We start from the raw sequence: 27573 nt of genomic DNA on the forward strand, positions 1-27573 counted from the left end.
CAAACTCTATTTTGTGAAAAGTATTTTTGAGTTGCTGCCCTTTGGTTATGAAATATTATTTTCTTTAATTCTCTCCATAATTCCACACGTTTTTAAGGTACTGACTTCAAACTTCATATAGTAATTGATTAGACAAAGCCGATTTTAGGTAATTCATATAATAAAGGGCGATTCCCCTTGAGCGACTGAAGCAATATAGCTGGTTAAAAAACTTGTCTAAAAATTATTTTATTATTTTGGCAAAATATCATTCCCATACACATTCTGCCAAATTGAGTGTTGATTGGACAGAGAATTATACAATAATTAATCGGACAAGACCGATTTTTAGGTAAAATCTATAATTAAAGGGCATTAACCCTTCACTGACTAAAGCAATATGGCTGGTTATCAAACTTGTCCAAGATTCCCATAGGCAATCTGACCAAATTTGGTGATGATTAGAACAAGGCTTCTTCTGTTATTGAGCGGACAACATACTGGACGAATTCGTCGCAGGTAAAGTATAATATGAGCGGGCGTTAAAAACCCTTTTTTGTAGTTAGTGTTTATTCTTGGTGTTCTTAAAAACTTCTTGTTTAGAATAAGAAATATAAATCGTAACATTCTTAGTGCTGAGCTCGAAATGCCTCTATACTAGTCTTTGCGTAAGTGTGAGCTTCTAATGACCCACTTAATAAAACCAATTAATAACTACATGGAAAGTTGGCAGTTTTTTCGTCACGGTCAAAATGTTTCTGAATGATGGTCAGTATAAGAGCTCAAATGAATGGCTGTGATCAGTTGGAGAAGGAATGACTTTGAATACTAAGTAGTACAAGGGAATCATTGTTACAATTTATTAAAGTATATTACAGTGTAAGAATACATTATTCCAGTAAAAATAAATACACCATTATGTAGATACACAATAAGAGATATCACATAGCAATGATACTTTTTACAATGAAAACACTTGTACACATGCACAACACTATCTTAATACTTCACAAATTCAATTAAAACGTTTATAAATAAGCAGATCTTTGACAGTGTTCAAAAAATCTCAATCTAAACGGATTTTCCATATAACATCAAAAGTTATTTAAAATTGTTTATGTGATTACTGTTTTAAAAATGTCTTCTCATAAAATGTGTTCATAAAAAAAAAAAATTGTACTTAAAACAAATTCTAAAGCAAAAACATACTTGGGTGATTGGTCAAAGAACAATGAGTTGTACTTAATTAATTTTCTTGCTGTAAAATGATTTTTTTTTTTGTCTAAAGTTTTTAATCAACCTATTTTACTAATATCTTTTATCGGTACCTAAATCTTACGCTTTTTGTTTTGTTTTAACCATTTAAGTCAATTGAGATAACGACGATAATGCATTTAAATTGAAAAACATTTTTTTGCATCAACCTAATTTGTGCACCTTTAAGATATAAACCCAAATTTAAAGTATAGCCATGTATTAGGGAATTCAAATTAGCTGTTTCTAATATGACCAATATATTTAAAATAAATCATGTTTCTACTAGGAAATACCTATTTGAAAAACAATCATTCATAAAAGAGGTCCCTAATTAAAAAAATCCAATATTAGCAGCATTTAAACCTTCATGTATGTATACTGTATGTTTACCTTGCAAGCAAAATGTTGACACTAATTTCACAAAATATATGAAGCATGATGGCTTCAGAAGAGCTATCATATTTTAACACAGCTGTATCATGATTCATTTTCAACATTTTCCTTTAAAGTCACAGAACTTCTTTAACTATTCATACCAAAATAAAAAATAGTGATAATACCTTGATCCTTTATTAGAGGTATTAATGATTATTCTAGAGATTCAGGGGTCCAGGGCCCAGTTTCTCTCAAGATTGTACAGCTTCAGAATGTTAATTGTACAGCTTCAGATTGTTAATTTCCATGCGAAACCTCGAAACCCCAAAAAATATCAAAAGAACATTAGAATTTTTATCCCATAGATTTTGCCTGTAACTTTACAGTTTTCCTTAGCATCCTTAGGCAGCGTTAACTTTATGACTTAGATATCTTATCGAAATGGGACCCTGTGTTTTAATAACAAACTCTCTTCAATGGTTGAACTGTTCTACAAGTTATCCTAGTTGACATGAAAAATATTCAAATTATAAAAAATCGAACCATTTAAGGAATAAATTGTGTGATTGATGTCATTTTTGGGGTATGAGCACAGTTGGACTGGTTAAATTGTGTGGAGTCCGACTCCATACTTTGACCAGCCCAACTGCATTCATATCCGCAAAATGGAGAAAATACATGTTCAATAATGTTAATACACTCCAGCTAAAATGTGTTACTGTACACGTTAACAAAAGCCGAGACAAACATGGAATTCTCTGACAAGTATGTGTCATGACAAAGGAACCAAACCTCTTTGTTGAGTTGTGTTACAAAATTAAAATGATGACAAAAAATGAAAAAAATCAAATGTTATAATGCCAAATGGAGAACTTTCTTTGGTATTGAATATTGCAACTCACTGATTAATCTGACTAAAGAATCTATATAACGTAACGCTAAATGGTCTGACTAAACTATTTATATTGCCTAATGTGAAATTATCTGACTAAAGTGCTTAAATAACATAAGTCTAAATTATATGACTACACTATTTATATTACATATCCCTTAATGATCTTATTAAAGTATCTATCCAAAGTTAGGCTAATGCATACATACCATATCCCCCCGGCGGGGGGAAAAATCCCCCGGAATTTCGACCTATCCCCTGGTCCCCCGCCGGGGGATCCATATCCCCTGGAATTTAAAAAAACAAAAAAAACTTGCTTATGGTTGACAGTGGAAAGCATCAATAATATTATGAGTGTGAAATTCCATGAAGGACCATGATGACTTAGTCCAAAAATTATTGTAAATTGAGTGTATTTCTGTTTTTATTGTTAAATTATAAATGCAGATATTGCGCAAATTTTCGCCGCATAAAAATCCCCTGGTGTAATATCAAAATTCCCTGGAATTCAGACCGAAATCCCCTGGGAAGCCTCTCAGAAATATGGCATGTATGCTAATGGAACTGACTTTACAATTATACTGACTGAAGCACATTAACATAGGGCTGCGAAGCGACAACCAATGCTTACCAAAACTTGGTATAAGCTAGCAATGATCAAATCCAGAGTTATGGGCCTTGTTGTACATTGTCTCTTGCATCGTATGTACCAAGTTTGATTATCTCAAACAGTTTCTTAGATATGTTCCTAGGTAATAAAGTAGGTAAATTATGTTTAGGTTTTACTATGTCAACACCAAAGCTATCGCTATATCTGAATTTTTTGTCTTTTAAAAATCATAAGAAAGAAAAAATAAATATTAAGAAAATAAAGTAAAATAGCCTATTATTTACAATGAAAAGAAAAGAAACTCTTCACTTTCGGGAAAAGATGTTTTGTCTTTAACTCCATTTTCTAATATCTCTTGTAAAACCATTTATTCAATATTTATCATAAATATACAGGGAAAATTACAACAAATTATATGAGGGTATATAGAAATGAAATAAGACAAATGTGCAGTTTTGCTGGAACACAATTGTTGATAAAATATAGTGATAAAACAATCCAAATAAAAAATAAACTGATAAAAACTATCAAATAATACAGAAAATCAAAAAAAAAATAATGCTATTAATCACTCTACCAGTATAAATCCCTTCAAAGTTGACAGTAATGTTATAAACACACATATAATTTTTTATCAATACAGCGACCTATATTCTAAACAAATTGAACATATATAAAACATATATGAAAAAGAAAACAGATAAAAGAACAAAAGTTATGACGGGATTGTGTCTTTTGTAGACATCTGGTTGAATAGATAATACATAAGAGTCCTCAATAAAACATAGAATAGATAAAATAGGCTTTCGACAACAAAATAATACATACATTTTTTTATGAACACACCGTACAGTGAGTAGTTAGTGTTATCAAGGTAAATCAGTCTGAACAATGGCACCTAAGTCATGTTTTGTAAAATCAACATAGGCTTCATGACATTTTAAATCTGGCAATAATTAATCAACAGCTTGTTTAACATTCAATTACAAACATTTTTAAGTGTGCGCAGTTATACTAAGATAATTTTTTTTTATTTTTTTTATGGGGTTTTCACCTCCTTACTGCTTGAATTTCATAACAAAAAATTATTACAACAAAAGATGCTATAAAATGATTTGGATTAAAGGGTTTTTGTGAGTCGATTACAGCTATATGACTATTATTTATGATTTTAGCTGAAAAGGTTCACCGGAATGATAAACATAGTGAAATTTTTATATTGGAATTAATGGACACATTTAAAATCACTACTACAAAACATAACCTGTATGTAACAAAAAGTGGATAAAACAATTTATTCACAATTATACTGTAATAAGATCTAAATGAAATACAAAATATTGCTTGTTTGAGGTTTATAATAATGTTTCCTCTGGACATGACATAATAAATTAATATATGTACTTGCATTTCAGAGTAGAGACAGTTACCAGCAACAGGCAAGATTAATTTTTTAAAAAAAATACCTGAATAAAAATCAAGAGAATCATGGAGTTAAACACTAGTCTGTTGATATTTTTCACTCTAAAGAGGGGCATAACTCAACCATTGATAAAGCCAGAGTTATGGGCCTTGATACAAATGTGCGTATTGTCTCTGGAAACATGTATACCAAGTTTCATTTAAATAGTTTGAATGGTATTTTACATATAGCCGAGGTTTATGTATTTGCACTAAGATGACACAGACACTGCGCCAACAACACCGATGCCATAACAATACCTAGAGTTTATAAGATTTAGCAACTTAATAAAATGAATTGCACTAGATCTATGAAAAACATGCAAAATTTCTAAAAATTAAATGCATGAAATGAAACTAGCTATAAGCCACAGGTTCTCAGTTTAAAATGAATAATAAGTAATCAAGAACATTTTTCAACAAATATGCTGTAAAAATATAATGAATACACATAACAAATAACTTCAGTCAGTAACAAATTCCCTCAATATCAAACACCATCAATGTCCCAAAATGTTTTTATGTAATAAATGTAACATGTGAACATGTAAAGTAATTCGGTTATGGCCGTAGGTGGACCATTTTTGATGTGTAGGCACAAAACTACAAGGGTCAGGGGAAAATTTACAGAGAGAATTTACAAAAGGTTCTGATTTGTGGGTAATTTTTGTTCTTTTCTGTACAGGAAAAAAAGAAAAAACAAAATTGTGTGCAAGGCCAGGCCTTTCCGCTTGTCAGCGGAAGCTACGCAATTGTAAATACTTAAGTGTCTCGTATGTTTTATTGTTGACATATGTCCATATTTGTATCCACAATTAGTCAGCAAATATCCCGGTTACACACTCAAATTATGAGAGAAAAGGAAATAAAAACTATGATTCTTTTTTATGTCAGTTTTTTTTAATCACTCTGGCATTTCCAGCGATCTTGTCAATCTTTTAAAAATGAATTCCTAAGTGATAAAGCTGATGTAAAGAAAATTGCACTAATCAAACAATAACTTTATCAGTAATGCTACTTTCTTTATCTCTCTCGTGATATGTATAGAACTCTTATTTCAATGACTATTGACGATGATACGTTTCCAATCATTGAAAACTATGAAACTAATTTACAGATTTGAAAACATCTATCGAGAACAATTTATCCATCAAACACAAGTGTGGCATTTATGTGATTCCAGACAGTGTGAAATATCATTAAGGTCATCATTCTTATCAACATACGTACAACAAAATATCCTAATATCATGACTTTACGTCCAAACTTAAACAAAGTAATTTTTTTAAAACATAGTATCAGTGTTTCTGCTGGCAAATCAATTATACTATGTTTGAACTGATAAATACAACTATTTTTGTCAGAAAAGATATTATAACTACACAATACTATTGATTTAAAAAAGCAGTCGTTCGTTATTATCATTTGATATTTAACTTAAGATGAGATTTGTTACCGTGGAGACAAGATTTGTTACCGTGGAGACAAGATTTGTTACCATGGAGACAAGAGACAAAAATATGTAAATATATTTTTGACTTCAATAATATCAAGGTATATTTGTGGAATAAACATGTATACATGAGTGATCTCAGGGTTCATGGTTGGTTCTTTGTTCTTTGGCAGTGGTCAACAATAACAGTTATGCGCACAGTGTTTTGTGCATACCTATCTAGTTGTCTGAGCAAACAACTTAAGTCCCACTTTTAAGTGAATTTAAGCAAACAACTTAAGTCCCATCATTAAGTGAATTAAAGCAAACAACTTAAGTCCCATATTTAAGCGAATTAAAGCAAACAACTTAATTCCCATATTTAAGTGAACAACTTAAGTCCCATCTTTAAGTGAATTTAAGCAAACAACTTAAGTCCCATCTTTAAGTGAATTAAAGCAAACAACTTAAGTCCCATATTTAAGTGAATTAAAGCAAACAACTTAAGTCCCATATTTAAGTGAACAACTTAAGTCCCATCTTTAAGTGAATAAAAGCAAACAACTTAAGTCCCATCTTTAAGTGAATTAAAGCAAACAACTTAAGTCCTATCATTAAGTGAATAAAACCAAATAACTTAAGTCCCACCTTTAAGTGAATTAAAGCAAACAACTTAAGTCCCATATTTAAGTGAATTAAAGCAAACAACTTAAGTCCCATATTTAAGTGAACAACTTAAGTCCCATCTTTAAGTGAATAAAAGCAAACAACTTAAGTCCCATCTTTAAGTGAATTAAAGCAAACAACTTAAGTCCTATCATTAAGTGAATAAAACCAAATAACTTAAGTCCCACCTTTAAGTGAATTAAAGCAAACAACTTAAGTCTCACCTTTAAGTGAATAAAAGCAAACAACTGAAGTCCCACCTTTAAGTGAATAAAAGCAAACAACTTAAGTCCAACATTTAAGTGAATTAAAGCAAACAACTTAAGTCCTATAATTAAGTCAATCTAAGCAAACAACTAAACTCACATCATTTAGTCAGATCAAACTTAAGTCAAAACTTAAAGTCAATTCCATCAAATAACCATATATTGGAACATAAACAAAGCAAAAATCTTTACTACATGTGATGGTACTATTCCAACATTGAAACATATATTTTTTTCTATAAATAGAATTATATACAGCTGTACATGGTATCAGCAGAAACAAAATACTCTCTGGTCATCAATGAAATGCATAAACAAGCAGCAAAATTACCATCCAAATATGAGAATCAACTAACAAACCTTTTTACTCTTTAAGTGATGTCAATGTTCATGTACTTATTAAAACAACCGAATGTATGAAAGACAATAAGTCGGCAACTTTTTTCATCCCTTCACCAAATACGAATAACCATGAATACATGAGTAAGCAGCCTTTAATTCCGATACCAAAAGTCTTCAACAGTCTTTCATCTTATAAACGTGACAGCTTTGTGTTTGTGCACATGACACCTGTAATCTGTGGGCATCTGCTAACACACCTGCATCTGTACAGCACCTGCAGCCTCTAAGCTGTATTCACCACCTCTCCATTCACTTCACCTGCAACTTCTTCATCCTCATTAGGTGGTGTGAGCTCCTTATCGCTATCCTTAGAATTGTCACTGTCCCCTTCTTCGTCTTGGATTTGAGTGAACTGTCGGGGTGTGTCTGCAAACCTGAGATAAAGGGAGGTAATCAGGGTTAAACACAAATAATATTTGATAATGACAAATAAAGTAAAGAGTGTGCATTAGACTAGTAAACACTTGGTATGGATATTGAAAGTAACTAATGTTTCTATAAAGCTTTTTTTTCTAAGATGTGGTCATTTCATATTTTCAAAAACGACTTGTCAGTCTCATTCTATAGTATTTCAAATCCTGAAGAAAAAAAATATTATCAATTTCAAAACAGAGTGAAAATACATACATGCAGGTCTTGAACAAAATTTGTGCAATTTTCGAGAAAGCAGGCCACAGTTGAAAATGGTGTGTCACAGAAGCATGTTCCTTCAACATGCTTATTTTTTATATGTGACATTGGATCTAATCTTACTGCCTTTTTGTTTATTTAAGTAAAAGATAAAATCACTGTCACACTGGGAGAGTGTTGAAAAGAAAGAAGTGATTTCTAGCTTTTTTTTTATCAATTTCACCTATGGCCTGGGTTTTGCAGATTGTATCACATCCTAAGTTATCTATATTTAAATCACTAACCATGAGGGGGTGGTGTGGATAAGTATTGTATACAACTAAAGAGCAGATTGATAACTTTTACAAAAAAAGTAGGCCTTAAACCTACCGATAGCAGTAACTCTCCTAGTACCTACCTGCGCACATTATCCCCCAGAGTTTCAGCTCGTTCCAGGGGAAAGCGTTTTGGTGTGACAGTAGGAGACAGGAGTGGGGTTCCATCCTCGTTGTTGAGACGCGAGCGAGAGGCAATAATCTCGTGGTGGGGAGGCAAAACATCCTCATGGCCAACAGTAGACTCATGCGGCATCTAGGTAAGAAAAGTCAAGTAACGTGTTATTGTATGAACAAGATGTAACGCCAGGACACAATGTTACCACGTTTAGTAAAGATTAGACATCAAATTCTTAAGTTTGAGAATGCAAATGGAATTGTGACGAAGATGACATGGATGATGCCAACACCTAAACAATATAATCCTTCAACGACTGCCATGCTTCCATAGTTGTGAGAAAATATTCTTGTGGGTTTCGGGACAGTTTCAATAAAATTTTTTAAATTTTCCATTAAGTAAGCACTGACGCCTTTATGTTTCCATTGACACCGGGCAAGGATTATTATGTGTTATCATATGATATACTTACACTGTTTCCGGTGGCTAATATTAGGTCAGACACAACTTATACACGAACCAATGCTTTTTTCCGATTTATTCATAAAACCATAGTATTTATTTTTGTGAATTTGTTTTAATTGAAATGCGTGAGAAATAACATATTCATTGTGAGACCGTGATTTCATTGCAAAAATTGTGAGACTTGACAAGTATTAACAACACATAGTTCTTATTAACACTTTCTCCAATTCGATAATGATTGAAAGACATTTATCACTAGCTAGATTCTATAATAATTTTAAAGGTTCGACGGACATTTAAGCTTCTTCACAATGAGATGACAATGACACTGCAGCCACTGCTGATAATACAAATGCTATGAAACCAGACATTTTCAACCCAATCTCACCAGCATTGCAGGAGCTCTGAACACATAGGAAAACGGGTAGTGTAAGAGGTTAAGGAATGATGCTGCATACAGGTCAGCGTAGCGCATCACTTGGGACGCAAAAAACGTCTGCCGTGATCCTGAAATTGATAAAAAGAAAAGTTACATTTTTTTAGAGTATCTTTTGGCTGTGTACCTATTATTAAATTGAAGTTTTGCACCTTCAGGGCTGATCTGAAATCTCGAAGAGAAATCTTCTGAGAATGAGCATGATCACTTTTTTATCCTAAAAGAATGTAAAAGTATACTTAAGATAAAAATTGGATTTAACCATTTGGATCACCTATGTCATGTTGATTTTTCCTTCATAAAGATGAAACTTTTAACAGCTAAAACACCATTGATAAAGCTTTCATAAACATAACTTGCATCAAAAAATAAAAATGGCAGACATTTAATGCTTTGACAAATACACTTAAAATAACATAAAATTCAAAACAGGTTTAACTAATAATGCAAACATTCTTCTAAACATTCCAACATTCACCATATTTCATAGCCCTTAACAGTGCACTAAATGGTGTCCTATACATCAAGCCTACTGGGCAAGTGCTTAATTCTGGACAGTCCATAAATAATTGGAGTAAATAAAATGTAATCTTTCATACAAAGTTCATCTTAAAAAAATAAAAATATACCAAAATGCATTGATCTACATATGATTTAGTCAGAGAAAGACATTTGAATCCTCCCTGCTAATGAATGAATCCACAAGTCAAGCGGAGAACAGGTAAGATTGTGTTCATGTTTGTTAACTATCAAAAACATTTTTGTGGTGTTTGGTGCAGGCAATTTTGAAAATATTTATTCATTAAGTCTCCAAAGAATAGAACTCTTTGATTAAAATATCCCACGGTGTTGCTTAGCAACTACTTTGGTTAAGGTAAGTATGCTTTTCCTTTTTTATGGAAATATGTTATAGGAACCCATACTAATTTAGTCTAAAATTCATGCTTGTTATTGCAAAATAACATTAAAGTCTCCAGAATGAGGCGCTTGCCCAGTAAGGACCACTCTGAATATAAGCCATTCACTCTCAGGACTAGCATTCTACTGTAAAAAATAAGCTTGATGCCCAAGAACGTACATGTATAATACCAATTTCTTTCTGATCAACTTCAAAATCCACATTTTACAATAAATTTATCATAAGTTTTGTTTAGTTAGAGCTTTTGTTTAGTAAGTAAAAGTTTATACTAATCTATTTTAGCTTGCCTTTAAGGTAAGCTGAAAGTTTATATAAATTACTCTTGATTCCGTTTCTGTGTCGAACCCACAAACACATGAGAAAGAGGTGGATAATTAACCTATGAACTAGACCATTCTCACTCTTTTTAAGTATTAATTGAGCCTTATTTAGTAAACCAATGATTTTATATACAAACTTGATCAGTAAACCTACAGCTTTATACATAATCTTAAAAATGGCTATTCTAATCTGAAATTCTGACATATATTGTAGAAATATAAGCTGAAATAAACATATTAAGCCAATATAAAGTCAAGTCATTGTGTTTCAATAGAACAATGCTGCACGATACACGTGGGGTTTTCCTGGCTTACCATAGGTATCAATGTCGGGGTCCACAAAAGAACTGCCTGAATGTACACACAAGGAACTCTTTTTATGCACAAGAAAAAAACATGCTATTGAGCCACAAGGAAAAATAGCAGAAAGAAACAAGTGCTTTGAACTTTTTCATATGTGATTCTTTTGAATTATCAACATATTAGTCATAAGTACTATTCTACCAACGTTCAACTTTAGGGGAAATTAGTGCTTAATAAGGCAATTGTTGTAAATGTTCTACAACTATTTACAAAAACAAGAGTTGTAGCCAAATTTACATTTCTGATAATAGTGAAAAACTATGAAAGCATATACCTGTAACAACTCAATATTAAGTCTTAACAACTTAATTACTTGTTCAATGAGATACTAAGTTGTATATATCCATATAAAAAGAAATATTTTTTTACACATTTAGTTACTCATTTCCAAATATTTCATTTTGTTAAGACTCTTTCTTCAATAGTGTTATGTATATTCAACCGAATTTCATTTCTCAAAGTGTAGAAACTAAACCATCAATTGGTTAAAACAGCAAAACTCCAGGTTGGGTATATCCAAAGTGGGTTAAAGCTCAACTCAACGCAGGTTAGGTTTATCTGAACACACTCACCACTCCTGAACAGACTTCCCAGGATGCCATACGACATGTCCATCACGTGGGTGACATTCTGTAAGAAATGTAAAACCATTGTTGTCCAGGTTTTTCACAGACAATTTTAACAATAGGTCCTTTCTGCAGACTTCCTTTAAAACTGCACTTTCACAGATTGAATGTTTTGACAACGTTTTCATTTTTGTCTTTAAATGTGCCAATTTTGCAAAATATGCATGGAAACCTGTGATTTAAGCATGAAGACAAAAAATCAGATCGCAGGTTTTCATTTTTATGATGAAAAATTGATGTTTTATGCATTTTTCTAAAAATGTTTGTAACGGTTTTAGTCTTAAACCATTAATTTTCGAACATATATATATATAAACAGAGATCTGATCTTTTGTCAGCAGTCTTATATCACTGATTTTCTGATATTTACACAAAAATTGGCTTATTTAAAGACAAAAAATGAAAAAGTTGTCAAATGGTATATCTGTCAGAGTGCAGCTTTAATTTTGGTTAAGCACATCCTTAAAGAGATCACTAAACTGAACACACATCATACAAGAAAAATGATCATCAAATGACTCAATAATTGAGTTACTCAATAATTAGATCTTCAGGTTTTAGTTGATGTTAACCTATTATTCTGAGATGTTTCCTTAATGCTATAAAATTAAAGGAATCCTATTTATTTGCTTCATAAAGGAACACAATATAGGTTGAAGCCAATTATGTTTTTAACCATCATAAATAAGTTAAACACATGATAATGCATTGAATTATTTAAACAACAACATCAACCTATATTGTGCGCAAAACAAAACAAAACAATATTGATAGAATACATACACTTCCAACCACGTGTTTTGTGCAGATTTTTCTAATCGCCGCTTCTTTCCTTACTTTTAAATCTATATTTCATTATACCCCCCTATATTAGCATATTGCCCACCATGTATATTTTCTATAATTTTCCCCGCATTCCATCGTATCAAGTCAACACTATACGCTGCGTTACGAAGTGTTACTTAATGGTAATTAAGGTAATAAAGGTATCTTTCAATGTTCTGAAGGCTATTTTTTTATTATGTCCTATAAATATAATTCTAGTCAGTATAATTAAACTCATGTAAACTTGACCTTGTAATCTACAAATCACTTATTTCGTACTCAAAGCGACGTAGTTTGACCCCTGAAAAGTATGCTTTGCAAATGTGAAAGTTTTCCGATGCTATTGTCACCTAATTCAGGGTGAGGAAGTTTGCTAACATTGGTTGTGACCTACAGTGACCAACGTGGTAACCCCTACAATCTCACGTGATTCCTCACCCTTTTATTTGCACTTATGAAATTTTGAATGCCCTCATTTAACTTGCTTGAATGTGAATCAATAATATATTGAATACAATGTAGCGTACCTATATTCATATATTTATAAATGGTATTCAAATACAGCTTGAGACGTCTAAGGGAATTTCCGCCCGAAAACAAGACAAGAATGCATTCAGCCATGCACTATTAACCCGTGTTTGACCCCAAACACTTTCAATCATAATTTTCCGAAAAATTTTTAAAGAAACAAACATATAAAATCACATTTAAACGAACACTGCGCAACAATAACGTTTTAAATGAAAACTAAATTAAATTTTGTTTAATTTGTTTTGACGCTTACAAAAACACAATAACCTCTGCTCTTCCAACAAAGACGCGTGAAAAACGAACAGAGTTACTAATACCAATTAACTTTTTTTCAAAAATGCTTGAACAAACACTTATTATTCCACAGCCTAATTATCAAATGTGGGCGATGAGATTGTTTACTATCACAATCGGGTGAAAGTAATTCTGCGAGCATGGTACAATTTACTATGTTCCATTTGTAACAATAGTACCTGTTAAAATAATTGCATATCGCAGTAAGCCACATTGCTGTGATATGCCGCATGCATGTTTTGTAATTCGTTCGCGGTAGCAGCAGATGAACACGATGATACGTGCACCACCCTGATTTACCGCAAGACGCAATCTCTCCTGGGAGGGTAACACATTTTTTTGCAAAAAACACATGGTTTGTAGTGTATGAACATAAATGTATAAAGGATCACAAGTGACTTTTGATTAACTAAGAAATACATATGATTGGTTGCTGCAATTATTACCTTGATATTGGCTTGGATCTGGCTGATATCCGGACCCTGTTCACACGACATGTCTAGGTTCCTGAGGAATAAATATCAGGTTTGTTTTTTGTTTTTTTAGTTTAAACATTATTTATTTTACAACGATTGTGAAGAAAGTTATCATAACTTATGCTATGTCACTCTCGTTGGCACGATGTTGCGTGAGAGTGTGGTCTTGTAGGGTGGGGGAAACCAGAGTACTTTGAGAAAATCACTTGTCCAGCTTGGTGACCACCAACAAAACTCACATGCACCAAGGCTGGGAATTGAACCCGGTTTGCCTCAAATTGCGTGGTTCTTAGTAACATAACCATTTAGTTACCTGTAAAGTTCTCCAATTTGAAAATCCAACTCCTCCAATTGTGAGTACAGATCCTTTTTCTCGGTCCAGACTGACAACTCCTGGGCCAGCTCGGGAACCACGAGAAATGTTCGCCAACCTTTCAGCTTCTTCGACTTGAGAATGTCGCCGAAAATGTGGTCTCCGATGTATAACACCTCCTTGTCATAGGAGCCCATGATTTCTGAGAACACCTCAACGGACCCTGTGGGAAAATGGCATTTTACCATGTTTGTTTCAATACCATTACATATAACTGGTACATATTTACTTATATTTTAACATAGTAATATACTGATAGATGTATAACACCTCCTGGTCATAGGAGCCCATGATTTCTGAGACCTGTGGGAAAATGGCATTTTATCATGTTGCTTGTTTCAATACTATTACATATTACTGGTACATATATTTTCTTATATTACAATATAGTATTATAGCTTGACACTCAAAATTATTTTGCTGCAGTAGTTAAGCTTCCAAAGTTATACGGAAAAAATAAAAAATTGAAATGTTCTTTTTGGAAGGTTACATAAAGCTCTTCAAAGGCTACTTGATATTTTTTCATAATCTTGTTTCATTAAAAAGCTTCCCATGTAAGACCCTATATATAATTTCAACAAGAGCACCACAGCGTGAATGTAAATGCCCATCTGTTTTTAGTTTCAGTAAAGAACAAGGGCATAACACAATATATCTTATTGCCAGAGTAATGGGTTTGGCTCTGTGCGTATTGACTCAGGTACGTGTTTCCACTATGACAGCAATGCCAACACCAAAGCTATGACTTTACCTCACCCTTCAGAGCTAAAAGATGAAAAGTACTTGTGTTATTTGAGCCACACCTTTAGAGATGCATTCTTACTCCCAAATAAGATGTACCACAATTAATACAATTGTTTTAATTTACTGAAAAGGATGAACAAATATCCAAAACAATGGTCCTTACTAAGGATACCTTGTATTATTTGTAGAAATGTGCAGAAAACACGTTTTTTCTACCTTATGAGGCAATAGTTGATCACTGGTAATCTTTTAAACCAACCAGTCATTTAATATTTGTGCATTTTCAGCTCTTTTTAAATACATGGTTCCAATCATGTTATCAATAATTAATATTTTCCATAAATGCATTATTTATCAATCAAAATTTAGTGTGCTATATATGTGTATGTTTAGATTTAAAATAAAAGTATCACTTTAAGATATCTTATCCTGAACCCTTGTGTAATATTTTATAAAATCTACAAATTTTACAAGAGCTTAGGAAAGTAGCAACACTTTTGACCATTTTTTTTGCAATTTAATTGTTGCCAAGGAATAAACAACTGATCAAATCCAAGAGACTGATTTATTCAGTCTATGAGCCTGTCAAAACACTCCACCCACCTCCTGAGTAGATATGTCCAGATCTGATTTCCCCAGTGTGAGTGCCCAGCTTCAATGCTCCTGTTGCCTGAAATGGAAATACAAACAGTAATCTATATTGAACTATACTGTTTTGCAACAAAAACATATAGCACCTTAATTTATATATTGATCATCTTCATGAGACTTCATATCATAGGTATCAATGATCATAAAAGGAAAACTTTGAACAGATGATAAGCCCTGCCCTAGCACTGACGGATTACATTTTCTTAACTATAGAAAGGTATAAGTACCAAGACGCTATACACAGAGTTAATACAGGGTTTTAGAATTAAGTCCCTGCTGCTATTTTATGGCTAGGGAACACCATTTCCTAATTACTGTACATCCCTTTAAACTCCAAAATAATTTTTTATTATGTATCAACCATAACATTTGGACCACATAAATTCAACAATGACCCCCAGTTTGTCAACCATGCCATAGGGAAAACCCTGCTAAAGAAAGTCAGCCTTGTAACATTTGCAATGGAATTCATCAAAATATCAAATTACCAAAATCACAAAAACTTCAAAAAGTATATGAATTCAAGAACATATAATACTAAGTTGATCATAAATTCCCTCACCCTGTCCACCTGTCGAAGCAGTGTCCCGTTACTGAAGAACAAAGGCTTCTTGGCATCACAGACCACGTAGTCAAAGTACGAGACCCAGTCACGCTTTGTAGCACCAGACTGGAACATACACAAGAACATGATAACTTCTAAGAGATAATATTACACATGCATTCTAAGATATTGTGTATTGTATACCTCTTTTTGCATCACAGACCACATAGTTAATGACAACTAAGGGGATCATTTCTTTAGAAAGGTATGCAATATATAACATTTACTTCTTGCTTTTTGGTGGTTGATTAAAACATAACAGTGCGCAGTAGATTAAAACCTATGCTCACTGTTTGAAACAATGAAATTATCGAAACCCATGTGAGAAAGCGTGTCAAATTTTGGCCTTTAAAGACGTCATACCAGAAATGACATCAATGATTTTTTGATATCTAGCACTGTGTGCCATTATCTTTGCTTTTCATAGTGGAACAGGCTAATATGTCAGAAACAGCATGTTTCATTATGAAAAGCAAAAATAAGGGCTCACAGTGCTAGATAGATACAAGAGCTGTCGTAGGACAACCTGCTTGACCATAGGCCTCTTGGTCTTAAAAATGAATGCATTAATGAGGTAAAAAATATCAATAAAGATCACAACTTGATGGCAAATTTTAAACAGAATTCCTTAGTCAATCAAGGGCCATAATTTGAATCAGGGGCAATAAATTGAATTTAGGATGATATACAGTTATCTAACCTAATTTTGTGATGGTCTTTAACAATTCTGTGAAACATGAAATGGATTGAATGAAGGGTATTGGAGTAATATGTAAAAATGCCAATGCAATTCCATGAAAGGTTTTCCTAAAGACACTCCCTAAATACCAAGTTTAGTCAAGATATGTCAACCCTAGCTAAAGTTATTAAGTTTCAACCATTTTTCTATTTCAGTAACAGTGAACTTGACCTTTACCTTAGGGGCCCCAAACCAATATCATGAAAGGTCTCCATAAACCCTTCTTTAATACCAATTTAGGACAATATATGTGAACCCTAACTTAAGTTTTACAGTTTCAACCATTTTTCTATTTTTAGTAACAGTGACCTTGACCTTGACATCAGGGGCCCCAAACACAATCCCATGAAAGGTCTCCATTAACATTCTAAATACCAAGTTGTGTCAAGATATGTCAACCCAAAATTACATAAGTTATTCCATTTCAACCGTTTACTATGTAAAACAACAGTGCCCATGACCCCATGACCCCCAAACACAATCCAATGTAAGGTCTCCATACACCCTTCCTAAATACCAACTAAGGACAATATATGTCAGCCCTAACTAAAGCTATACAGTTTCAAATCCGACGAGCCCCAAAGACAATCCCATGAAAGGTCTCCATAAGCTCTTCAAAATTACCAAGTTAAGTCAAATCCATTATGTCAACCCATTATAAGATATTCAGTTTCAACCGTTTTCTATTTTTAGTAACTGTGAACTTGACCTTAACCCTAGGGATCCCAAATTCAATCCCATTAAAGGTCTCCATAATCTCTTCCTATATACAAAGTTTGGTCAAGATTTGTCAACCCTAACTTAAGGTATTCAGATTCATAGGTAAGTTTGACGCCTACTGACTGCCCGCCCGAACAACAATAAATGTCATTCTGATAAGCAGGTTTCAGAATACAAAAAGCTGGTTAAAAATGCAAACTAACCTTTACTGGAAAGTCCATCAAGTACTCCATGATTGTCTGAAACATAAAAACAATGCATTTATGATAAGGAGAAAAGTATGTTTACCCTTTAAAAAGAAAAGGCAATATATGGTCTGTAATAACATACTGTTTGAACTGTTATAATCTATAGTCTATATGTTCGTATAACAAACCTTTTAATATTGAATATGTACTGTAATTTTAAGTAAGAAAAGAAAAATATGTTTCAATATGACTGTGTAATCCTTTAACTTTCTTTCTCAAAAATCATCTTGCAAAACTTAGATTGCTAGCCGTACATTTGTGTAGACGTAATCGCTGTTCGTTGCTAGGAATACTTTTGAGCCGTGTTTCCGCATTCTGAAATAAAATAACAAGCAAAAATAAGACTTGTCCTTTTTCTTGTTTTTGAGAGCTGTGATTAATTCATGTTTTAATATTACACTATACAGAGTATGTAGCTCAACATAACAGCTAAACAACAAAGCAAAAGACAAATGGTAAATCTCATCTTTTTATTCCAGAGAAGTAAGGGGCATAACTCAATAATTAATGAAACCAGAGTTATAGACATAACTGTACACTGTACTTGCTGGCAACATGTGTACCAAGTTTCAATTGAATATCTCTAACAGTCTTTTGAGTTATTGCCAAGGTTACAGTTTGTGCACTACCATGACCCTGAGGCCAATGACAGCATACTCAAACAAGAGGCCCTAAAGGGCCTATGCTCTACTGGCATGGCTCTTGTGGTCATTTTTATTCCAAAGCATGTATGTATGGGTAAAAGGCAAGAGACATATAGTTCACATTTTGTGTTTGGGTTACCCTGAAAACGTAGCACGTTCAACATCTGAGCCCAGAAAGAATTGTAAGGAGATAAGTTGCATGAACTATTTTAATATGTGCCAAGTAAAAGTCATCTGACAAAAAAAATGCTTTCAAAACTGTACTCATGGTAAAAATTTCTGTAGTTTTAAAATTTTTAAAAAAAATTGGTCAAAAGGTCAAAGTCAAGTGTATCCGAGGACAACATTGATAAATTTGAACAAACATTCACAAGCAATTGTGCCGAGATGGATGCAAAAACACACAAAAAGATTTTCAAACCTATCCCAATTTAATTTTACCAAACCTGTGAACCCTGTGTGCGCCCAGTAATGACCCCAGGTGCATAACTTGAACAAACATTCACAACCAATTTTGTTAAGATGAATGTGCAAACTACAGACACTTAGAGCTAAAAAAATGGCCTTTTGGCTATCAACAAGAACAGGGCAGAGTAAATCACAAAATCAACTGCAGTACAAAAAGCAAATTCTCTCCCTTAGTCCTAGACTTGAATTTACATGTACATGTAAACTTGGCTAAAAATAGAATTCGCTCATGCAGACCTGCTTGAGTTAACTAAAAATAGCATTTCTTTTATTTAAAACTTTCACGGCCCATAATCTAGGCATGCATAGGCGGATGGTTTTCGAAAGGAACCAAGCTCTAATTGATATCTAAATACTGTACAAGTTTCATCGAGATACAATCAAAACTGAAGACTGTATCGCGTTAACAAGAAATTGTTTACAAGAAATTGTTTACAGACGCATGGACGCACAGACGCACATACTACGTACACATTACAATCGCATAAGCTCTTCTGGCCTTTGGCCAGTAGAGCTAAAAACAGATGAATTAAAATGAACAGTCTTGCTTACTGTATTAAAAACTAAAATTCCATGAAATTATCTGTCTGCCTCTCAAGAGTGGCCATCATTTGTCAAACCAAATATAATACAGATTTTAATTGTAAACGTTGCAGAATTTTGTCGAATTAAATACCATCCAATCATTATTAAGAAAATTACCTAATTTCTTATCTGCACAAGAAATAAACCAACTATATTTCAATGTAAAAGGCCATGACTATAGTGTTTCTCAACACAAATTCATCTGACAATTCACTTGACAAGGATATTATATTGCCCCTAAACACAAAGTGTCACCATGATTGGATGATAAGTATTTAATTATTGCCTGCACAAGGTGTAGCTGTTGCCGCCACGAGGCTGAAAGTAAAACATATATATCGCATTTCCTGGCATTGAATACATTAACACTTTTGTCTTTTAATGGCATGTGAAAGACTAGACATTCACATTCAATTAAACTGTTCAATTATTTCCATAAACTAGTAATAGACAAATTAGTTTGCATATTGCTAGACAGGGTAATTGACATACTTGTCCAGAAGATGTGGCAGTCTATTGTCTTTGATCACATACTTCTCCTTATTTAACATTGTTTCTTTCTTCAAAGAACCCTGAAAGATATAAGAACATAATACCATACATTTTATGAATTGAATTTTAGTATCACGGGTGAAATATGGCTGAAAAGGAAGAATCCCTGCACTTAACGCTGGGGTTCCAGGGAGCTGAGTTTGGCCCCCTACGAGGGTCTACTCAGGGCAGCGTTTTTGTGTGCATCAAAGGTGGCATAACTCCCTTTAAGCTCCTTGCTTTGAAGCATATTAAGAGCCTAAGATTACATTTCAAACATATCTGTAACTATTTTAGGGGGAAGGGGGGGGGGGGGGAAGCCTTGGAGACAAAAATCTCCAGACCTCTAAGAATCTATGGAAGATTTTCTGAGCATCCATATAATCCAGTAATTTGAACAAAACTCATTATTAAAATGATATAGATATAATCTATAAAACTATATGTAAAAAATGTTTAAATTCCAATTAAGGGGAAACAACAAAATTTCATGCAGACACATATAATATTAATATATGACATGATTTCACATTATTACTAAATATAATTTTCTACAAACCCCTTTGCAATGAACAATATCAGTAGCCACTATAACATCCTGGTATATAGATGAATATGTCATCGTCAAGTCACCAGACTGAATTCCTGTTGACTTCCTGCAAAAACACGGAGAACTGGATAAATGCGCACACCGTTAAAGGACTGTGCTTATCAGAAGAGACGTGACTGCACGTAGTGTTAGACAGGTTTAGTACATTTTTGCCAGTTCTAAGACGTGAACAAGAAGCTGATGCATTGGTAAGTTGAAACAGGGTGCATAACCCAGCAGTTATTAGTTTAACTTCTTTATATTACCGCTACAATGATTATGAAAGAAATTATTGCAACATTATTTCAATTACTGTTGTTGGCGTGATGTTACGTGAGAGTGTGGTCTTGTGTTGACGAAAACTACAAACCTTTATTCTTCCTAGCAGAAAATATTTAAAAATTATTACCAGTTAAAAGTTTGAGTAACATTAAACATTCCGTAAAAATAATTTAATAAAAACATTTGTTTGTTTCTTCTTTGCTAAGTCAGGACCTAGATTGTGACTGTGAACACCCATTACAACAATGCTGGTATTTTCATGCTTAAATTGGTCTCAAAAAGGGGAAAGGGATTATCAAGTCACAACATTTCCATTATTGGAAATTAAGGACAAGTTCCATCCATAGAGTATAACTTTTTAAAAGAGGGAAATACAATTTCAGGTTCAAACCTCGCTTAGTTTAACATGTATATATGGCTCAATTCACTCCAAACTCATAAAAGGCAAATGTTAAATGTTAGCTTGGAAATAGCCCAATATATAATATATCAATCAAGCTTTGTAATTAATCATAAAAAAAATATATTCTATGTTAAAAAAATATATCCACCATGGCAATCAGTTCGCCATTTTTAGAAAGTCTTAAGAGACCTCCTAGTTGGCCCAGTAATGAAAAAAAAGGTTTTAATAAAGGTTTTAATCTAGCAAGTATAAAGAAAAAATGCAGGCTAAGTTTGACCACCCATTCTGAACTAAAAACTCTAGAGTGAAACCAAGCATCGATGATGGAATGGTATTGAATTAAAAATTACATCTTCTTTCTTACTTGTATTACAATGTATATCTTGTATTCTGACTTGCACATCTTGTTTTTTTTACATATTCATATTGCTTGATTGCATCCTGAATTCGGTATTTGAGCAACTGTATTGCTAGCCTCATGCGAATTCTTTCATTTATATTGGCTGATCCAGTAACTTTCAATGTTTGCTTATGCATGAATGTGCATGTAAATGTTTTCTGAATTAATTGGCGGTCAATTATCAAATCATTTATCAATCTCAGGTATAATCATGTTAAATATTCTTATTATAGCTATCGTTTTACTCTAGCTAGCTTAATAGCTTACTTTCTCTCTAAACTTTCTTCCCTTGCTTAGTTTTCCAAAATTGAGCATGGATGACGAATGTCAGCAAGCATCAGGACAAATACTGCATAGCCATCTATCAATGACGTTAATTTCCCTTATTTTCTTAAAATAGTTTATAGATACAGAACAATGACAGGTTCTTTCTAGTCGAGAGTTTCAGTCAGGTTACTTATAACTTTCTGAACTTGCCTCATCTGGCCCCAATTTCTCGAAACTTCTTAAGCTTAATAGGCTTAAGTCGCTTATTTCAATAAGCCAAAATACATACTGAAAATGGATTTTAACAAATGAAAAATGGTTTATTCTGATAATCATACAGATTATTCCTACATAATTTCTACAAAAAATTGAAGAAGTAAATATAACACATTTAATAGAACAACAAAAATAATGAGATTAGCTTAATCCTGTTATAAGGGACTTAAGAAGTTTCGAGAAATTGGGGCCAGATGTCCAAAAATGGAGCTGTTTTACTTTCTGCTTCGTGGCATGTTATAAACTGCTTATCATACATGTGCTCTTCAATCACTAGGAGAATGCAGTTTCTTAATGATTTGTAACAGATAATCACAACTCCAGTATTTATAACTTTGAAAAATACACTGAACGGAATATAACAAGATGACCAATATGAATTATAACCCTACTGTTGCTCAGATGATAAATTAGCGATACAAGCAAGATGTAGAAGTCAGTAAGCAAGATATAGTTTATACTTCAGTACCCTTCAAATCTCTTTACTCCTACACAGGGTACAGGGTGATTGAAAAATATTTAATTGTTACATGTAAAATCATTGGAAGTAGAGTTATCTGCCCTACATCATACATATTCATTAAAACAAGATTTTGCCAATTAATTATCCAACAGTATATATGAAGTATAACAGAATTAAGTAGCTTGGTTGCTGAGGATAAACTAGAATGTGCAATTCCATTACATTGTTAATATGAACTTTTGTTAATAAGTGTATAAAATATTACATACTGTATATAATATGAAAATTATTCAATTATCTTTGTGGTTTTACATATATTAATACTCTTGAATATGTTCAAAATAAGAATTGAAATATACATTCTTCAATAGTTTGTTTGCAGATTTTAACTAAAAATTCAAGAATATTATTAGAGTGTATCCATTATCTTGCCCAAATTTCTTATAAGTATAACAAACTTAAAAAGCTTATTTTAGCCAATTTTTTTTATTTATCCATTATTTTATAAGAAGATGTTTCAAGAAACTGGGGCCTGCTAAAGAAGAAAATGCAAATTCAAGTCTTTTATAAGTTTTTCAGAAAAAAATAAAGGTAATAAAGGAGCCTCTTGGAGGCCAGTCTTTGAAAAAAACAACAGCCCTTGAAAATCTAAATGGTAAGTGTATGATTCCGTTAAGCAGTTGGTAATGTACATGTAGGTATGAATCTGCATGTGAAAATGATATTAATGAAAGACATGATCACAAACACAAAGTTAGCATTTATTTTTGCTATACTAAACAACCAAATCGACTGCTGGCTTACACAAAAAATATGCCAATGATTTAAAATGACTCAGTTAAGCAATAATAAACATGATTATAAACCACCAAACATTTTATAACAGTTACCTGCTTTTAGGTGAATCACCACTGAAACCAAACAAGCATGTGAAAAGTCAGCATTCCAAACAAGGAGCTTTCAAAAAATAAAATCATGCCAGGTCTTTAAATGGAAGGAAATGGGGGGGGAAAACTTTCTCAGCATTCTTCCTCACCTTCTAAATCTACTTTCTCTGAAAATACCCATTGTTGGCTGATTTCACAGAAATTTATTATAATAAACTATTAATATATACTATGTCTAGACTATGTCTTTTTACAAAAACCAATAACTTTAAAAATCAGATTTTTTAATACAGCTGTTGACAAGATATCTGCTATATCTAATTAACTCATGAAAAAACAACCCCACAACAAGCAATGGCAATCCTAATCAGTTGTTTTTTACCTATTGATAAAGGGACATAACTCAGTACTTGTTAAAGCCACAGAGTTACGGACCCTGCTAAGCATGATCATATTGCCACTAGTAATTTGTGTACTATGTTTCATGTGAATATATAGTTGAAATAGATTTTGAGTTATGGCAACGGTTAACGTTTTCATATAATAAAGGAGCACAACTCTGGATACATGTTTGATGGTTTTTGTAAGGTGACAGCACCAATGAAATTGCTAACAACAACAACACCAATGCTATGATGAAAGCAAGACTTCTTTACCTTCGAAAAACATACAAGCTTAAAAAAATTCAGAATCACAAGAAATACAACTTTACTTCTACAAAGCCATGCAAATTATCTATTTGTTGTGGATTTGTTGTTTATATCTGACTTGATGGGTGTGGTAGTTACCTAGTGTAGGCTGGATCGTGGCTAAACAGGTCCACCACACAAGCCAGCACGTACATGACTGAAACAAAATTAATAGTAGAATTTATTAAATGCTTTCAGGGAATTAACATCTGGATATTCTTCACTGTCCCGCTTTCAATTCCAAATCAAACGTCAGCATGCATATGGCTGGGACACAAATTCAACGATTGTCATTTCCGAAATGACATTATCCCGCTACGTTCGCATACGATTTGGCGCTCTTTTCTGAAAAACTAAATAAACTCTCATTTAAAATCCTTCTTGGCATATAATAAACATAAAAATTGTTTGTTTCAGTGTAATATCGCAATAAATTCCACTTTCTTAACACCAAAAGTAAATATTTCACTTGTCGACTATGCCACTCGTGAGATTTAGCTTTTGGTGCTTACTCTGTGAAATAAATTACAATCTGAAACAAACAATTATCCTCTATGTATGCACAAAAAAATCCATGTATTTTCACAAATAGTGATGCAAACTTGATACTATAATTAATAAAGATTTATGGATATTAAACGTCATTTATAAATGTTTTAAAACCCAAATTCAATTTATTTATTTTTGTAGTTATTGACATAGTATTCAGGGACAGAGTGCATTCAAACTTAAGGCCAAAATTATCCTGACATGGCATACTTTATACCTTTAATTACCGGGTATTAATGACATCTGCTTTTGCCAAAGTACATTGAAAAAATATATGTCTACAAAACATACATTGTATACTTGCAATAATTATATGAATATGGAAATGCTTTAAAACGTAATAAAAAACAGATCAATAACCCATTTATTGAACAATATGATAGATTATGATTTACTACCAAGTATTGCATTTAATGAAAGAGACCTGGAATTTTCCCCCATCTAGCTGTTGCCACTTGGATTTGATATAATTAAAGCACATATAATTTAACCTCATCAATAACTCAAAGTACGCAAAAACCATCTTAAATGGGTCACAATATCATTAAAACGCAATTATAACTCATATCCGTATGATTATTAATCATGCATTAAAGTTCTATGAAAATTAACCCAATTACCGGAAACAGCTTTCAGCCAGAAGCTAGCAATAATCTAAACTGCTTATATTCCAACAGATGTTTTATGGCATATTAATTATAACAGGCCGTTCCTATAAACTATAAGTCACTTTTCATCTATTTCTGATACTTTTTGTTTATGGAAACCACCATGAATTGGTAAGGGAATTTATTGAAACAATATCTAACAATTTTGTTCAGAGTACAGTCATAATAGTTATATGAGCTTCTCCAGAGTTTTTTGCAAATCAAGTCAGCTTAAACATGAATACAATATCACATTCTTATAATCATTCAGATTAACAGTTGTTGAAATAGGCACAAGCCCGCATGCCCTGAGTGCATTGGTAAAATGCTTTTCAGGCTTGCTCAATTTCTGGATTTTATACAGCTGGGTATCATATTCATAAAACTTCTAAAGTAATTTCTTAACCTAAGTCTAGTTCCTAAAATGTTCAAGGTCAAATTAAAAAAAGAAAGAAGAGTATTTATGGTATACATAAATGTTTTTAAGATAAAAGAATGTATATTCAAATTAAATAAAGTATTTCACATATTATTATGTCCTTATATGGCTGTTAAGAAGTTACTTAAAAAAATATCTTAAATCGTTTCCTCACTGAAGTCATTTACCTATCTTTTTCATATTTTCTTTAAAAGGAAAATATAGGTGTTTCTGAAATAAAAGTAAGTATATTGAATGAAATCAATGTCTATTACATATTTCGGATATTTTCAAATTTTTATATCATATCATCATTGATATATTTAACTTAGGAAATTGGATTTAGACTTAAGATATTTTATGGATACCACCCCTGGGCTTGCAAAAAATATATAATGTAATGCAAAGAAACTAATGTCAGTAACAGGCTGATGTTAACCAAAATTATTATTTTGGCAACTGCATAATTATACTGAAAGATCAGCTAGTTTTGCATGAAAATGATTAATGACAAGGATTGTAGAAAGAGCAGTTTAAATATTCAAAATATTTCAATCCTGCCAGTCGGACCATATTTCATAACTTCAATTTTTTGCTTCAAATTTTCTTTTCAAACTTTGTTTCTTTGAAAACTCAATTACCAAGGAACACACAAGTAAGCCACAAAATAATTACTGTAGGGTTTAAACTATCAATTTCCCGTTATAAATCTATCAATGCCATTTCAAAACTGTTTAGGCTAAAATTTAAACAGGTACATTTTCTAATTAGGTGAAGGAAACAGTAAACATTGATGAATGGGAGAAGTTTTGATCAAGGGAAGCAACTGTGGTAAAATTAAAAATCTTGTGATAGTTGTGGTTGCTGCCCTTTGCATACTAAAATGTGTACTTCTTTTTTGCATTATCATTCATCAGAGGATCTAATGCATAGCATTAACACTCTTGAAGTAAAAGAATGTATTATTAATGATTGAGAGTAATTGACATCAGGGTATCGCTGACTCTTTGTTATGAAGCCATGCAATCATAGAATTAAGATGAGATAAATTAAAACATCAAACTTTACTAATTTTGATAAAAAAAATTCAAAATTTCAACAATTCCAAAACGTTGAGGGTTGCAGAGCTAACAGTGGTGTGTAAGCTTATTAATACTCGAACCCTGCCCATTGAATGAGTGCTCCGATAAGATTGTTAGTCATTTAAGATATAGAATTGTCTCACGTAACACGCAACGCTGGTTCTTTGATGTGCACCAGTGTATAGCACTGTCACCATTTCATGTCCCTCCCGGAAGACGAACAACATTTTTTTAGTGGTGTGGCAGTGAATCAAACCTGCCACCCCCTGACAGCCAAGTGTGACACCACTAGACCACAGATCCGCCACTGACGCTTGAATGTGGTGTATTTATTGTCAAACATGGGGCATAACTTGATAATTAAAGGCAGAGTTATGAGCCTAGCTTAAAATATGCTTATTGTCTACAGCAACATGTGTACCAAGTTTCATAGGAATATCTTCAATAATTTTGATCAATGGCCAAGGATTAAGATATTGCATATCAACAATTGTCATTGATGACAACAAGACTATCATATAACCAACTTTTTTTTCTTGGACAGTCAGACACGCGTAAAAAAATCATACTTACTTGGCAGTTCATAAAGGGTGTTGAATATTCGGAATCGGTTTTCATCCAGCTGTACAAATTTGTTTGGGTACATCTCATGTATAT

At 32.7% G+C, this 27573-nt stretch overlaps 1 protein-coding gene across 2 annotated transcripts; it reads right to left on the reverse strand.

Annotated features, from left to right (window-relative positions):
* Positions 1–825: 825 nt before the first annotated feature.
* LOC128211519 (cytosolic purine 5'-nucleotidase-like) lies at positions 826–27573 on the reverse strand. Of its 2 annotated transcripts, XM_052916413.1 has the most exons (15): positions 27490–27573; positions 24320–24377; positions 20524–20620; positions 19926–20005; positions 17991–18051; positions 17692–17727; positions 15988–16095; positions 15378–15444; positions 13971–14193; positions 13628–13688; positions 11478–11535; positions 10858–10893; positions 9256–9374; positions 8368–8540; positions 826–7714 (listed from the first exon to the last, which is right to left on the reverse strand). In XM_052916413.1, the coding sequence occupies exons 1-15, from the start codon at positions 27560–27562 to the stop codon at positions 7564–7566; spliced, it is 1401 nt and encodes a 466-aa protein (XP_052772373.1). In that variant the 5' UTR covers positions 27563–27573; the 3' UTR covers positions 826–7563. The 2 variants fall into 2 exon arrangements, with proteins under 2 accessions (XP_052772373.1, XP_052772374.1); XM_052916414.1 differs by lacking the exon at positions 10858–10893 and having other exon boundaries at positions 20524–20638.

This window comes from Mya arenaria, chromosome 12, assembly GCF_026914265.1.
Source record: "Mya arenaria isolate MELC-2E11 chromosome 12, ASM2691426v1".
Lineage (NCBI taxonomy): Eukaryota > Metazoa > Mollusca > Bivalvia > Myida > Myidae > Mya > Mya arenaria.